This window comes from Hoplias malabaricus, chromosome 3 (genome assembly GCF_029633855.1).
Source record: "Hoplias malabaricus isolate fHopMal1 chromosome 3, fHopMal1.hap1, whole genome shotgun sequence".
In the NCBI taxonomy this organism is placed as follows: Eukaryota; Metazoa; Chordata; class Actinopteri; order Characiformes; family Erythrinidae; genus Hoplias; species Hoplias malabaricus.
Genome location: NC_089802.1, coordinates 21,494,218 through 21,507,720, shown reverse-complemented (window position 1 = coordinate 21,507,720; position 13,503 = coordinate 21,494,218). Strand labels below are relative to the sequence as shown.

General features: G+C 38.5%; 2 protein-coding genes across 7 annotated transcripts in view; one reads left to right on the top strand and one right to left on the bottom strand.

The window, feature by feature from the left end:
- tmem130 (transmembrane protein 130) overlaps positions 1-13,503 on the bottom strand; it is a 22,564-nt gene extending 9,061 nt beyond the window's left edge. Inside the window, exons 1-8 of one of the 6 annotated variants that reach the window (XM_066664265.1) lie at positions 13,378-13,503; positions 9,090-9,178; positions 8,580-8,751; positions 7,729-7,871; positions 7,542-7,626; positions 6,789-6,991; positions 5,467-5,582; positions 4,001-4,387 (exon numbers count right to left, since the gene is read on the bottom strand). In XM_066664265.1, the coding sequence (XP_066520362.1) occupies positions 4,295-4,387; positions 5,467-5,582; positions 6,789-6,991; positions 7,542-7,626; positions 7,729-7,871; positions 8,580-8,659 (720 nt within the window). In that variant the 5' untranslated portion in view covers positions 8,660-8,751; positions 9,090-9,178; positions 13,378-13,503 and the 3' untranslated portion in view covers positions 4,001-4,294. Of the gene's footprint in view, positions 1-1,911; positions 1,973-4,000; positions 4,388-5,466; positions 5,583-6,788; positions 6,992-7,541; positions 7,627-7,728; positions 7,872-8,579; positions 8,752-9,089; positions 9,179-9,269; positions 9,400-13,377 lie in introns of those variants that run through there. The other 5 variants (XM_066664261.1, XM_066664262.1, XM_066664263.1 and 2 more) reach the window with 5 other exon arrangements.
- baiap2l1a (BAR/IMD domain containing adaptor protein 2 like 1a) overlaps positions 12,168-13,503 on the top strand; it is a 28,288-nt gene continuing 26,952 nt past the window's right edge. Inside the window, exon 1 of the mRNA XM_066664258.1 lies at positions 12,168-12,505. Coding sequence (XP_066520355.1) covers positions 12,455-12,505 — 51 coding nt within the window. The 5' untranslated portion in view covers positions 12,168-12,454. The remainder of the gene's footprint in view (positions 12,506-13,503) is intronic.

The window sequence follows — 13,503 nt, the reverse complement described above, 5'->3', positions numbered from 1 at the left end:
GTTGTGCCCCCTTTGTGGTCCGGCCCCCTCATTTTGTCTCAGGTATACCTTGTTAGTATTGTGCATTTAAGTTCCTTTGTGTCAGACTTTCTTTGGTACACATTCCTTGCCTTTGTGTGCTTTGGTTTGTCAGTTTCTTCTTATTATTCTACTCCTTGTGCTTTGTGTCTTCATTTGGTTTTTCTCTTTCTTGTCTAAAAGTACTAGGTCTCACTGTATCTGTCTCTCTAGTCTAGGTCTCTCTGTATCTGTCTCTCTAGTCTAGGTCTCTCTATATCTGTCTCTCTAGTCTAGGTCTCTCTATATCTGTCTCTCTAGTCTAGGTCTCTCTATATCTGTCTCTCTAGTCTAGGTCTCTCTATATCTGTCTCTCTAGTCTAGGTCTCTCTGTATCTGTCTCTCTAGTCTAGGTCTCTCTGTATCTGTCTGTCTAGTCTAGGTCTCTCTGTATCTGTCTGTCTAGTCTAGGTCTCTCTGTATCTGTCTCTCTAGTCTAGGTCTCTCTATATCTGTCTCTCTAGTCTAGGTCTCTCTATATATGTCTCTCTAGTCTAGGTCTCTCTATATCTGTCTCTCTAGTCTAGGTCTCTCTATATCTGTCTCTCTAGTCTAGGTCTCTCTGTATCTGTCTGTCTAGTCTAGGTCTCTCTGTATCTGTCTGTCTAGTCTAGGTCTCTCTGTATCTGTCTGTCTAGTCTAGTCTAGGTCTCTCTGTATCTGTCTGTCTAGTCTAGGTCTCTCTGTATCTGTCTGTCTAGTCTATGTCTCTCTGTATCTGTCTGTCTAGTCTATGTCTCTCTGTATCTGTCTGTCTAGTCTAGGTCTCTCTGTATCTGTCTCTCTAGCCTAGGTCTCTCTAAGTAAGTAACCCTGTCTAGGTCTCCCTATATCTTAGTATCCCTGTCCAGTTCTCTCTGTCTCTGTTCTTTATCTTTGTTCTATATAAAGCTGCTGTTATAGCATTTGGGTCCGTCTCCCTCAGTCCACCCGGTCCTGACAATTGGCTCTGAATTCTGAGGCACTAGAATATTATAAATGTCTGAAACAGTTGGGAATTCTCTATTTTTTTATTTATTTTACACTAATCTTCTTTGTCTTATAGACTTTTAAAGGGACTCCCTTCAAAATAGAAGCCCAAGGGTATAGCAGCCTGTCAGAGATCAAGCCTTTTGTAGATAGCTATATCAGTACATGACTCACGGAAAGATCATCTTTATTTTCTGAACAACACGTCTGAACAACAAGTCAGCAGGCTGTGAGCACTGGGAACAAATTCTTTGCTGAAATGTCTAAAATTCGATGCTTTTAAGAGGGTAAAGCATATATCCAATACATAGATACATTAGAAAAAGTGAAGTGGGAGTCCTTTCATTTAATTTAGTTTGAGCCATTCAGTCCTGCTGAGTTAAAATCAACAGCACAGGCCTTAACAAAAGAGATAGGATCAGAGAGAAAGAAATGTCACCGAGTCCATACGCTCTCCTCAGGGGAGAGTGAGTGACGCAGATGGATAAGAAGAAGATAAGAAGTCTTGTATGTGCTTTTGTATCAAGCTGATTCATCTGATCACTGCAGTTCTGTTTTGGTGCTGAAAGGCTGAATGTGAACGTTAAAGGAGAGAACTGTAAGATGTTCTTTAATAAAAAATATTTCACATTTAATAGCAACTCTTATGAAAAAGCTATCAGCTCTCTTTGCTAAAAGATACAGGAACAAAAACAGGGTTGCCAACTTTTCATCAAGCCAAATCCAGACACTTATAGTCATTGGACTCACCAGTAATGTGTCTTCCATCTGTACATTTTATCTGAATTTGATGCCATCAGCAGTGATTTGTTCTTCAAAACAAGTTTGTATAAGTCAAAACATGACAGTCCAATATTAAATACAGATATATGCTTTGAAATCTTGCGCTTTTTCACTCCATGGGTTGTTCACTGAAGACCCTCTCCACACGTTTTTCTCAAAAGAACTGCAATTGCATATTGAAAATTTTTTTTGGGTGATTTATTTTTCAAAGGATGAAATTAATTTCCTGTCAAGTGAAGTTTCATTATTTGGATCAATACTGGGGAGTTCCTGCTTCAAGTTTCAGTGCTCGTTTAAAAGCTGTTTCCCATTAACTCAGAACCATTTTTAATCTACGTTGAATGTCTGATAACGTCCTAAAGGAGCGCTGAGACTGAGCACTAAATGCTTCTTCAAGTATGAGTCTGGTCCATAGTCAATGTACTCTTCCAAGTAACTGACATACATTTGTTAAACATTATTTTTCATTTTTCTTGAATATGTCTTCACTAATGGTAGCTTTATAAAAGTTTGCTTTCAGTTAGAAGCCAAAAAAAACTGATTATTCTGGCCTCCGAATTATTATTCCAAGTCATCCAGGTGTCCAAATGGCACCTGCTACAGTTCATAATGTTATACACATCTGTGGCTTGTGTATTTTCATCTTTAAGCCTTAGTTTGACTGAACATTTATGAAGCTGTGCTCAATAAATATATAACACTCATGAAGGGAAAGTTCAGTGTATTTTGAAAAATCACATATTAATACTGGAGAGTTGTCCTTTTTTTGCTACATCTTTAGAGTGTTAATTTTCAAAAACGTTTGTACAAATTTTCCTGTTCAGTGAAAGATGTATGTACCCATCAAAAGAGGTTTTGACTTATAATCCACTGTGGAACCATTTTTTGCTGCTACATGTTTCTGTAAAGAACCTTTTACAGCAGTTTTTCCATCATAAAAGCAATTACAGTCATTATTTTGTACCATGAAAAGACCTTTTATTTTATTTTGGTCATGTTAGTCATTCCATATTTTACAGGAGCCAACTAGTCAACTTTAACATGATTTTAGATGTAACAGTCCTTTTGGTGAATGTAACTCATGTTAGCAGGAGATGAGAATTATTTTTAATTGCTATCAAAGCTGTTATATCTTGAAAAACATAAGTGGGTTGATAAAGTTCCTTTTTTGTCTAATGCTGACCTTAAACCAAACGACTTTTCAAGCCATTTCACTGTCAGAGAGAAATGTCAATTTTCAGAATGAATGAGTCTTGCTGAAATGAGGTGATCAGGAGAACTGTCTAAACTTAGGTTTTTTTCCTCATCTTGACTTTCCAATTATATATACCATGATTCTTCTTCTTCCGGCTGCTCCCTCCCATCAGGGGTCGCCACAGTGTTATCAACCACGATCCACACTATCGATTTGGCACAGTTTTCCCACCTTCCTGATGCAGCCCTCCCTATTTTTAATGAACCGTGTTCAGAATTATCATAGGTTTTAATCTTGGCTCATGTAAATAATGACCCTGCAAAAGTCATAGTTTTGTGACTAAAAACTCTGTGACACTCCTTTTAGATGTGAGAGGGTGTTCGACTGTAGTCTGTTAAAAGTCTTTTCAGAGTGTTTATTTTTTTAAGCTTAGCATAAGATGCTGCCGAACTACACTAGTTTTACAGTTGTGTTAAATCGTTCTGTGCGTGTGGAGAGGTACAAACTGCTAAATTAAGCAATGAACAGCTACCCTTTTAGGACAGAGTCATGGTAGAAAAAAAATTGAGTCCTGTCTGAATATAGCCCTGCTTGTGAACAGGGGAGTAATGTACCCAACACTCCTTGTGGCTCGCTGAACACAGTCGCAGAAAACATACAGATGCAATATTACCCTGATTCTACTACTTCCCATCTCAAAATTAAAATGTGCACAGACCTGCCTAGTTCCCTGGTCTTTTATCCAAAACACCATAGAGTACAATATAGCATGCTGCAAATTACCCCGTCCCGCTCCACTGCGCTCCACTTATTTTGAGGCTCTGTGCTTTTTCTGGAGCCTCTTTATCTTGACAAACCTAGTATTTTAATTTTAAATACAAATAAGAAAGACCAACTGACTATGCATGTGGGGAACACGGGGTGCATGTCCAAAAAGTTTGAACCTGCAGTGTTCAATCAGTCTTAAACAGGGAATCTGGACTGCCAGGGTTTCTTATATCATAAACCTAAGGAAGTAATCCATAAATTAAAACAAACTAATTTTTCATATAGAATAATGATACTATACAGTCAGAGTCAGTGGTAAAGCAGTGTGCAAGTGTGGAGTTATATCTGAGCCACTTTAAAAGGTATTATGTGTAGGTATTCATGATGTATTCCTTCAAAATAAATTTGTAATAAATCATGTTGATGAACCGTGATTTTTGGGGCTAAATCAATCACCAGAGGCGAACTTTTAAGTGCATACATCTCTAATAGGTGTGATGCTGGGGTTTGTCTCCTTTTTTCTCAGAGATGATGAGACTCAGGGCCTTCATTAGTGTCCCCTTCCTTTATTTGAACTTCAGTGACAGCAAAAGAAAGGTATGTTGAGGCTCCTCCCTATAATGTGAGAAATATATATATATTTAAAATGTGTAAAATCATCTACAATATGTAAAGATTGAAAATAACTTGTCATGGCGTTAAGGGTTAATAATATATAATTTGCCCAATACTTTCACTACATTATAATGCTTTAAAAATAATTACCAGCAAAATATTACAATCACAATTAATATAAGACTTCAGATCAGAGAGGTATTGTTCATTTTGTATGTCCGCCCTCTAGCGGAGAATACGTTTTACTACACTGTCCGAAAAAAGATACTGTAAAGATAAATTACTATTACTAAAGAATACAAACAGTGTAAAAGTCCTGGAGATGAAATGGGACAAATGAAATCAACACAACTTAAAAATCTACAATTAATATAGCATATGGTTTCTGAGAGTGTACACTTAATGGAACATTTTCAAAAAAGTATAATGTTCATGCATGTTGCAGCAGGTAGTGTTGCAGTTACACAGCTCCAGGGGCCTGGAGGTTGTGGGTTCAAGTCCCGCTCCGGGTGACTGTCTGTGAGGAGTTGGTGTGTTCTCCCTGTGTCTGCGTGGGTTTCATTCCACGGTCCAAAAACACATTGGTGGGTGGATTGGCGACTCAAAAGTGTTCGTAGGTGTGAGTGAATGTGTGTCACCCTGCGAAGGATTGGTGCCCCCTCCAGGTTGTGTTCCCGCCCTGCGCTCAGTGATTCTGGGTAGGCTCTGGACCCACCGGGCCCTTGAACTGGATAAGCGGTTTTAGACAATGAATGAAGTACACTTATAGCTTTGTCCTCAATTATGTGAGCTTTTGCTTGCTTTTGCAGTAGTTAAGTGGTGAATTAGACAAACTGGCAGATATTTGTCTGATTCCATTTTGATCAAAGCTCTCAGTGTGTTCTGATGAACTGACAGGCTAATGACCTAATGATGAGGAAATGTGCAGATAAGTGACACAGAAATTAATCAACGCATACAATGCGTGACATACTGATATTGATGCTCCAATATATGTTTCACATTGCAGGGAAGACTGAATGAATATAGCAGGAGTTTTCTCTAACATATCTATCTCAGTTCCTCAGCGAGAGACTCACATGGGCTTTAGACCTGAGAGACTCCTGATGGGTACGGCATGCTGAGATGCTGATGAAGATGATGGTGGCAATAATCAGAGAAGCACAGGGCAAAATGAAGATAAGCAGACTCACTGCTGAGAGGAGAACAGTAAGGTGAAGGATTACTACAGACAACAAAATAAGAGAAAGCTGAATGAGATTATGACTCTGAGATCTGTTCTAGTCATTTGTCCCTCTGTGGAGACATTCCAGGGAGTAACAAGGTGTCATGAGCATGCACATAGATCATTAATAGTGCCTTTTTTAAGCACATTGCCTGGTCAGAGGTTTGTGGACACCTGCTGATCCAATATTTCCCCTGAAATCAAACGTATTAATGGATATCTTGGCCATTCTTTGCTGCAGGAACAGCTTATATTTCTGAAAAACTTTAAACTGGATTTCTAAGCATAGTGATTTTTGATGCCATTCAGCCACAAGACTGTCAGAAGATCAGGTTCTAAACCTGCATTATTTAGTTCTGGATAATAACGCCACCCAAACTCATCCCAAAGTAACTGAATAGCACTTACTCACTCCAGAAAGCCTAGTTCCATAGACTTACAATAATGGTGCAACAAAACGTACAGGGGTTAGACATTGAAACTGAAACACCTGTCATTTTAGTGTTGGTAAATTGGCTAAATTGGACCAGCCTGGGGGCCAATATTCATTAATTGCACATTGCACCAGTAAGACCTTGTGCATCCAACGGTTCAAACATTGTATCCTGAAGGCGGTGCTTTGTATTAGGATGACAGTGCATCAACACACAGCAAGACAGGTGAAAGATTGGTTTGATGAACATGAAAGTGAAGTTGAACATCTCCCATGGCCTGCACAGTCACCAGATCTAAATATTATTGAGCCACTTTTTTTTCTATAGCAGTTTAAATTGAAACACCTCGTTGTGCATTGAGATTTGTTGTTATTCTTGGGTCAAGAAGTAGGAAATGAAAACCTCTTCAAAATAAAAGTTCCATATTGTGATTTTAATATCCTAATGGACTCTCATATAAAGTAAGATTATTTTTTTTAATCAGTGCTAGTATGAAGATCTATCTTTCAAGTGTGAAGGATGTGTAATCTTAAGGTCTTTTACCAATTAAATGTTTTTCCTAAAATCTTACAGGCAAACATCAAACCATCAGACAGATATACATCATCATCTGTTAGCAATGGCACTGTGTCATTGATGCAAAGCACAGAAAAATTTAGCTTTTTAGCATTTTGTTAAACAGACACTGGTCCTACAGGGTGCTTTTCCTCTTAAAATATGACAAATATTTTGCTGTACTTACGGTTCTTTTGCACATGGATACTGTAGGAAGTCTGGAGCTCACTGATGTCATTCTGAGCACTAAGGTCAAGGCAGTGAGTGCCCACAGACTTAAACGTGTAGTCCAGTTTGAACTGACGGTCATAAAGTTTCTCAGATTTACACGAAACTTGACCAAGTGAATGACATTTAGGCAGAATTCTCCAACAAAGCCACACTGGAAGACTAAAGTCATTATGAAACACACACACACACACACACACACACACACACAGAATCAGTTAGAAAAGCTTGTGTCAAAACTTTAAAATAATTTTTAGATTACACATCTTAGATGGCTTTAAAAAACAAATACTACTTCACTTTAAAAAGAAAAGTTACAAAAAATAAATTCATAAAAGAACCACTTTTGAGATGAATGAGACGTTTTAGTTCTGACCTCTCTTAATACCACATTAATGCATGTCCACATAAATTTAGAGTGTTATTAGGAAGGAAATTTTAGACAAATTATTGAAAATGAAAGTAAATATTTTTTCTAAAATATATTTAATTGCTTAAACAATAAGGCTACTGTTGTATTGTTTTATTGAACAAACAGAGCTAAATTTTGTTATATTTCTATGAAGACTCTCTTGAATACGTTGCTTTTGTGTATATCTCAATATATATGAAGGAAATAGTTTGAAAATCAAGACATTACACACTGAATTATTCTCTGAGGCCGAATCCTTTAAGGACCTTAATTATTAAGAGTAGTCAGTGTAAGGTTCACCTTCCAGCAATGAGAAAAGACAAACTGCTTCTTTGGTCCAGGTTAAAACTGAGTGGCCCTCTCAGCTCAATGCTAGTGATAGCATCTGGAAAATAAAGGTCATGGAGATTCAGCAAGTAATACCCAATTCACTTTCCACAAAGGCCTCACATAAAGGGCAAATCAAAGTTACTCATGCTGTACCCACCTAACACAGTCAGATTCATGGAATAAAGCCCAGTAAGCCTTACAGTTCTAGTTAAATTGGCTCCCACGGTCAGGTGAAATGTGTAGTTTCCTGATGAGGTGTAGTGGCAGTGCAGGACTGGCTCTGGACCCTTGATCACGTGCCTTAACAGCCCAACAGCAGGACAGAAGAAGCAAAGTTTAATCATATTATGTCCACAGTTAAATCCACTGACAAAAAATACAGTCCCAATAATTATTTTTATTTAAAAGAACAACCTACTGGTGTCAGAACAAAGCTTTTTATCTTAATTATTGCCATTTTCACCCATTTTTTTTATTTGAAAACTCCATCTGATCTTTACATTTTGTGAATCTTTTTATGATAAATGGACAATTGAACAATTGGCAGAAATTTCATGGAAAAAAATCCTCATGTTAAATTTCACTGAAATTAAAGAGCATATTTTGTTACTGTTTTAAAATTACTATGTCAGAGATACAAGGTTTTGTTCTGACATGTCAGTAGTAAAATGCTAAAATAACGAACCACTGGCTTCTACTCTACACATGTTTAAACGTGATAATGTTAATTTACTAAATGCAGGGAAATTTGTCTCAGCAATATTTGACTGTAAATAAGGAGATCTTTGGCCCATAAATGACAACAATTTCAATGTGACTTGTAATGGACAACTCTATTGCTTTGTACCTAAGACCAGGGTCTTATTCCTCACATGGGAAAGCACACCACACCAATAGGAGCCTTTGAACAAGACAAAAACTTCTGCCAGCTACTGTAGCATAATTAAACGCTACATTGCTGTGGATAAGAACACTTTCCAAAGTCCAAGCACGTAAATGTAAACTCACCCATTGCCCAAGTCCCAAGTGTACATGAATTTTGCTGCACGCAAACTGCGCTGGCGGTCAGACAGCTCAAAGGAAATCATGGTTGGGATGTTAGCAGCCAACTCCCCACTGTCTCTCAGGTAAGTTGAATTCCCTTCTGTCTGATGGAAAGTGACCTTTCCTATAACACGCACTGATAAATATGATACAATAATATTTGAAAAATAATAGGAATGCATCAACATGGCAACTGTGGGTCAAAGAATTGTGAGCTTTTTATTTAAAAACAATTTCACCAGTAATGCTGAGTTAGCATTATATTTCTGTAGGATTACAAATACAGTGTTGTGAAAAAAATTCAAAGTAGTTCAGTGTTGCTTAAACCTTCAGCAATAAATACATTATCAATAATGTTTAACATATTTTTCACATCTAAACACTGTTAATTTCAATATGATTCTTATTTCATTGTACTCCCTACCAATAATAAAATAGCAAAGGCAAAAATATTGAATATGGCAGATAACTTACCAGATGACTGAACCAAATCATCAGAAATGCAGAGTGTTGGAAAGGTGAAAAGCAGAAGGACAATAACATGAATTTGAATGCTCTTCACACTGTGTAGAAAAAAAAACACAATGTACTGATGATTAAAAAAATAAGAGTCACTTCTTATCTATAACCGAGAGTAAGGTCATTTGTATTTACCAGTACATCTGGAATATATGAAGTTGGCCTTTCTGAGGATGCTTTCACATTCGAGAGTATGAAATTGTACCAATGGTCAAGATTCACATGTCTGAAACCCCACCCACGTGTTCAGGGCCTGTGTCAGCCTGAATAGAAGACATGATTGTGTAGCTTTAATTTGAGCAGAAATGGAACTAATTGCAAAAAACATGTACTGTAAACGCCTGTGTGTGTGTGTGTGTGTGTGTGGGAGAGAGAGAGAGAGAGAGAGAGAGAGAGAGAGAGAGAGATTGAGTCTATGAATCCAAGGAGTACTCATCAATTACCAGAAGGTGGCATCTGCTGCAAAAGAATAAAGATCACAGCTGAAGAAGTAATATCAACCGCGTATGTTAACATTACGCCAATGTGTATTGTATACTGTTGTAATATAACAATAAATATATATATATATTTTAAAAACGTTTTAAGGAGAATAAAAATGCATGAATGTCTGCATAATCTATTGTAGAACGCTGGGTACATATGGGAGCATTTGGAAGAATCGTACTGATGATTAGTTCTTTACAAAATTGGTGATAAAAATCAGGGTTTTTGATATGTAAACAAACAATTACAGCTAATTAATTTACTGTCTTAAACAATCAGTGAGTCTATGCAATCTATGCATGGGTTTGGTAATGTTAATAATGGTCAAATATAAATCAGAAAACAAAGCTTCATGGGCAATATTTTGTATATCCTGAATGTACCTCTCTGACATGAATTAGGAAAAAAAAAAAAAAAATATATATATATATATATATATATATATATATATATATATATATATATATATATATATATATATATATATATTTTTTTTTTTTTTTTTTAGGATAAAATTGTATGTAATAAATCATTCATTCATTCATTATCTGTAACCGCTTATCTAGTTCAGGGTCGCTGTGGCTCCGGAGCCTACCTGGAATCATTGGGCACAAGACAGAAATATACCCTGGAGAGGGCGCCAGCCCTTCAAAGGGCAACACACACACACACACATTCACACCTTCCGACTCTTTTTGAGTAGCCAGTCCACCTACCAACATGTGTTTTTGGACAGTGGGAGGAAACCCATGCAGACACAGGGAGAACACACCAAACTCCTCACAGACAATCACCCGGAGCGGGACTTGAACCCACAACCTCCAGGTCCCTGGAGCTGTGTGACTGTGACACTATCTGATGCCACCATGCCTCCTTTATGTAATAACATTTAAGCTAATTTTTCAAAGAAGATAAAGCTGACACAGGCCTTTTTAGCTAAACCCTTGTGCAAACTCCACATTCTGACCTTTCTAGAACATTTATCTTTTATCCTAGCCACAGGCAGGAAGCATGTGTCATGTGACCTGCTCCCTGTACGCCCTTATGTTGCATAGGGACCAGGAATATGCTACACAGCCCCTCTCAAGAGCCCATCATTCTGGTGGAACCATCAGTCCAGGCACATAAATGTCCCAGAATGCATTGGGACCCCAATGCTTCACCCCATACCTTTCCAGTGGTGCTCTCTGTCATCTTCCTTAGTATGCCAGGGTGATAAAGCCTGCATGGTTTCACCTCTGATGGTGGTCATAACAATTGTACTGTACTCCTCCAAATGCCTCTGGGAGAAATGCCCAACCCTTTGAAGAGGTTCATCAGTACCAGGCCAAAAGAGGCAGCATTTCTGGTTGTAGTTGACAGCACAGCCTTTGCACCACTATTTCTCATTTGCTGTATTAGCAATGCCAACACCAGCAGAGGATGTGAGGCACCAACTGTTAGCAGCAGCATGACACGTGGCCTTTTCTTGTGCTTATTCAGCCATGTAGCAGGGAGCCATGCACTGAGATGGCTTCATGTTTAGGATGGGCCACCCCTCACTCTGCCTGGGCAATTGCTTGTTCCAGGCTCAGTGATGTAAGTAGCATGTAATACTGGAGTGTTTCTGGTAAAAGGGTGTCAAGGAATGCTGCTACCACTCCTAGAAACTTCTACTCTCCTGCTCCTTCACCTGTCAATTCACCACCAGTGGTGGCATTGGGGCTTTGCCAAATTGCCACTAGAGTGCTATTATTAACTTGCCAAGGTTAACTTGCTGATAAGCACTTGTGCCTCTTAATCAACTGCCACACAGACCTCCATGGCTCTTGTCTCTTCAGACCAAGCTGTGCAAGATAAAGCTCCTAAGCAATAGTTGTCATGGAGAAGCCAGATCTTCACTGGCGGTGGCATTTCTCCATCAAATCCTGTCATCGTGTTAGCAACAGTGAGATCCTGGCTGCCATTTTGAATGCTGCCTCTGTGGTTAGTCTTAAAGCTGATGGCTGACTAACTGTGTGAGGCTGAAGTGCCAGCACAAATATCTAAGCTGTTCACCTTTGGATTCTCTGAGGAGTTGGCTGAGCGTTTTTTTCTCCTTAAGAAATATCCTACTTCTGACACCAATGTAGCCAATGTACATTTAGCTAAGTAAAAGTAAAAAAATATATATAAATATTAAGAGTCTGTCTCATTACTGAGGGGGAAAACATGCATAATGTGAGCTGCTCGCAATAGTCTGATTAAATGAAATGTAGGGACCAGAGCCAAGTCCACAGTAGTGACTTTACAGTTTTTAAGCAATAAAATGCCTAAAAGTCTTGCTTATTAATTTATACAGAAATTCTGCATCAACAATGGAGTTTACAATTAAGTAATCTAATAGTTTTCCCTGTCAATAAATAAATAATATAGTGAAAAAAAACAGCAGCTTCGCTCGTGCAGAGGCTCAGTCACAAACACCTCCCTGCTCCCTACGTAGTGCACTAAGGTCAAAGCAGGGGCTTTGCGCTGCGAATCCGCTGAGGAGATATTTGGGAAGGAGTCACTGGCGGGTAACCTGCTTGAATTACAATCGTTCACTCATTCATCAAGAGACGCTGTGTCGTCGCCGCGCTACCTTTGCGCTCGCAGCCAATCAGAAGCGGAGGATCGCTGAGACGACGCGCGGCTAGAGTGCGCTGCACTGTCTGTGGCTCCGCACATACATGATTCACAGCACCTTTTAAACGCTTCTTCAGCCGTGTTTGGACTGTCGGAGGCATTACGGCTCGACGTTGTCTGTTAAGGTGTCTCCAAGGAAACTTAAATACCTTTCGTTTTTGGGGAGAATTTGAGGAATTTGCTCCTCCAACATGTCTCGGGACCCAGACGACGTGAATAAACTCACCGAAAACACATATAAGGTAAATATCGACTACAGTGTCTGACCATGAGTGGGTAGGAACTGTACGTCTGTAATAGCTTATCAACTTCTTAGCGCTATCTTAAGTTTTTTGAACGTCTTCTGCTTGTTTAGTCTGTAAAGGATTGAAGTAAAATAGGCAAAAAAAAATATGTATGGCTCGCTGAAAAGGACGCCAAATTTTAAGCACCAACCAGGCGAGTACTTCAGACAGCTAACCAAAAGTTAGCCAGATAACTTGAGCTTCAAGTTGAGGTGAGAATGTCCCTCGGGTCTTATCTCATTAAAAGGTAGAGAACGATTTGAAAACATTTTATTGCGATTTTTCCGACCAGTAATTCGATAGGGATTTACATTGCAACGGGTCTCTTTTTATAACAAAAAAGACAGAGAATATCTGACTAATAGCTTGGTCTGGCTGAATGTAGAATACCAGGCTGATACTCATTTGTGGTTGTTGTCATGTACACAGCCCAGTGTTTGGTTTTCTCTGATTGGTCTCTCTTCGACAAGCTAAACGCTCCCAATTAAAACGGGTATTTGACATCCTTGTTCATCTTTTCATAACCCGCCCTGCACTACATGTAGATAAACTGTGGATTGTTTTAGGTGGTCAAAATATCCACTACCTATTTAGAAACCCATATACTGATATAATTTCTGCTTTAATGATAAAACACCATACGTTTCTTTAATGGCTTAGAATAGGACAACATATTGGATTACTTTCTATTATTATTTTGCCTGCCTTTATTAATTAATTTTTTTTTGTGTGTGCTGAGTTTAAGTGAAAACCTCTGTTGCTTCACTTTTAGCTGACTTTCTAAACAGAGTAAAGAAACCAGTTTCAAGTGGGGTGTAAGAGTTACATACCTGACGACTCATTGTTTTGTTAAGGGTGTGCCTTTTGGGAATTGAAAATGGAGCTACACAACCCTTTAGTGTTTCTCTGGAGGGCCAGGAGGCCCAGAATGACTTCTTTGCCAGGACTTTGCTCTT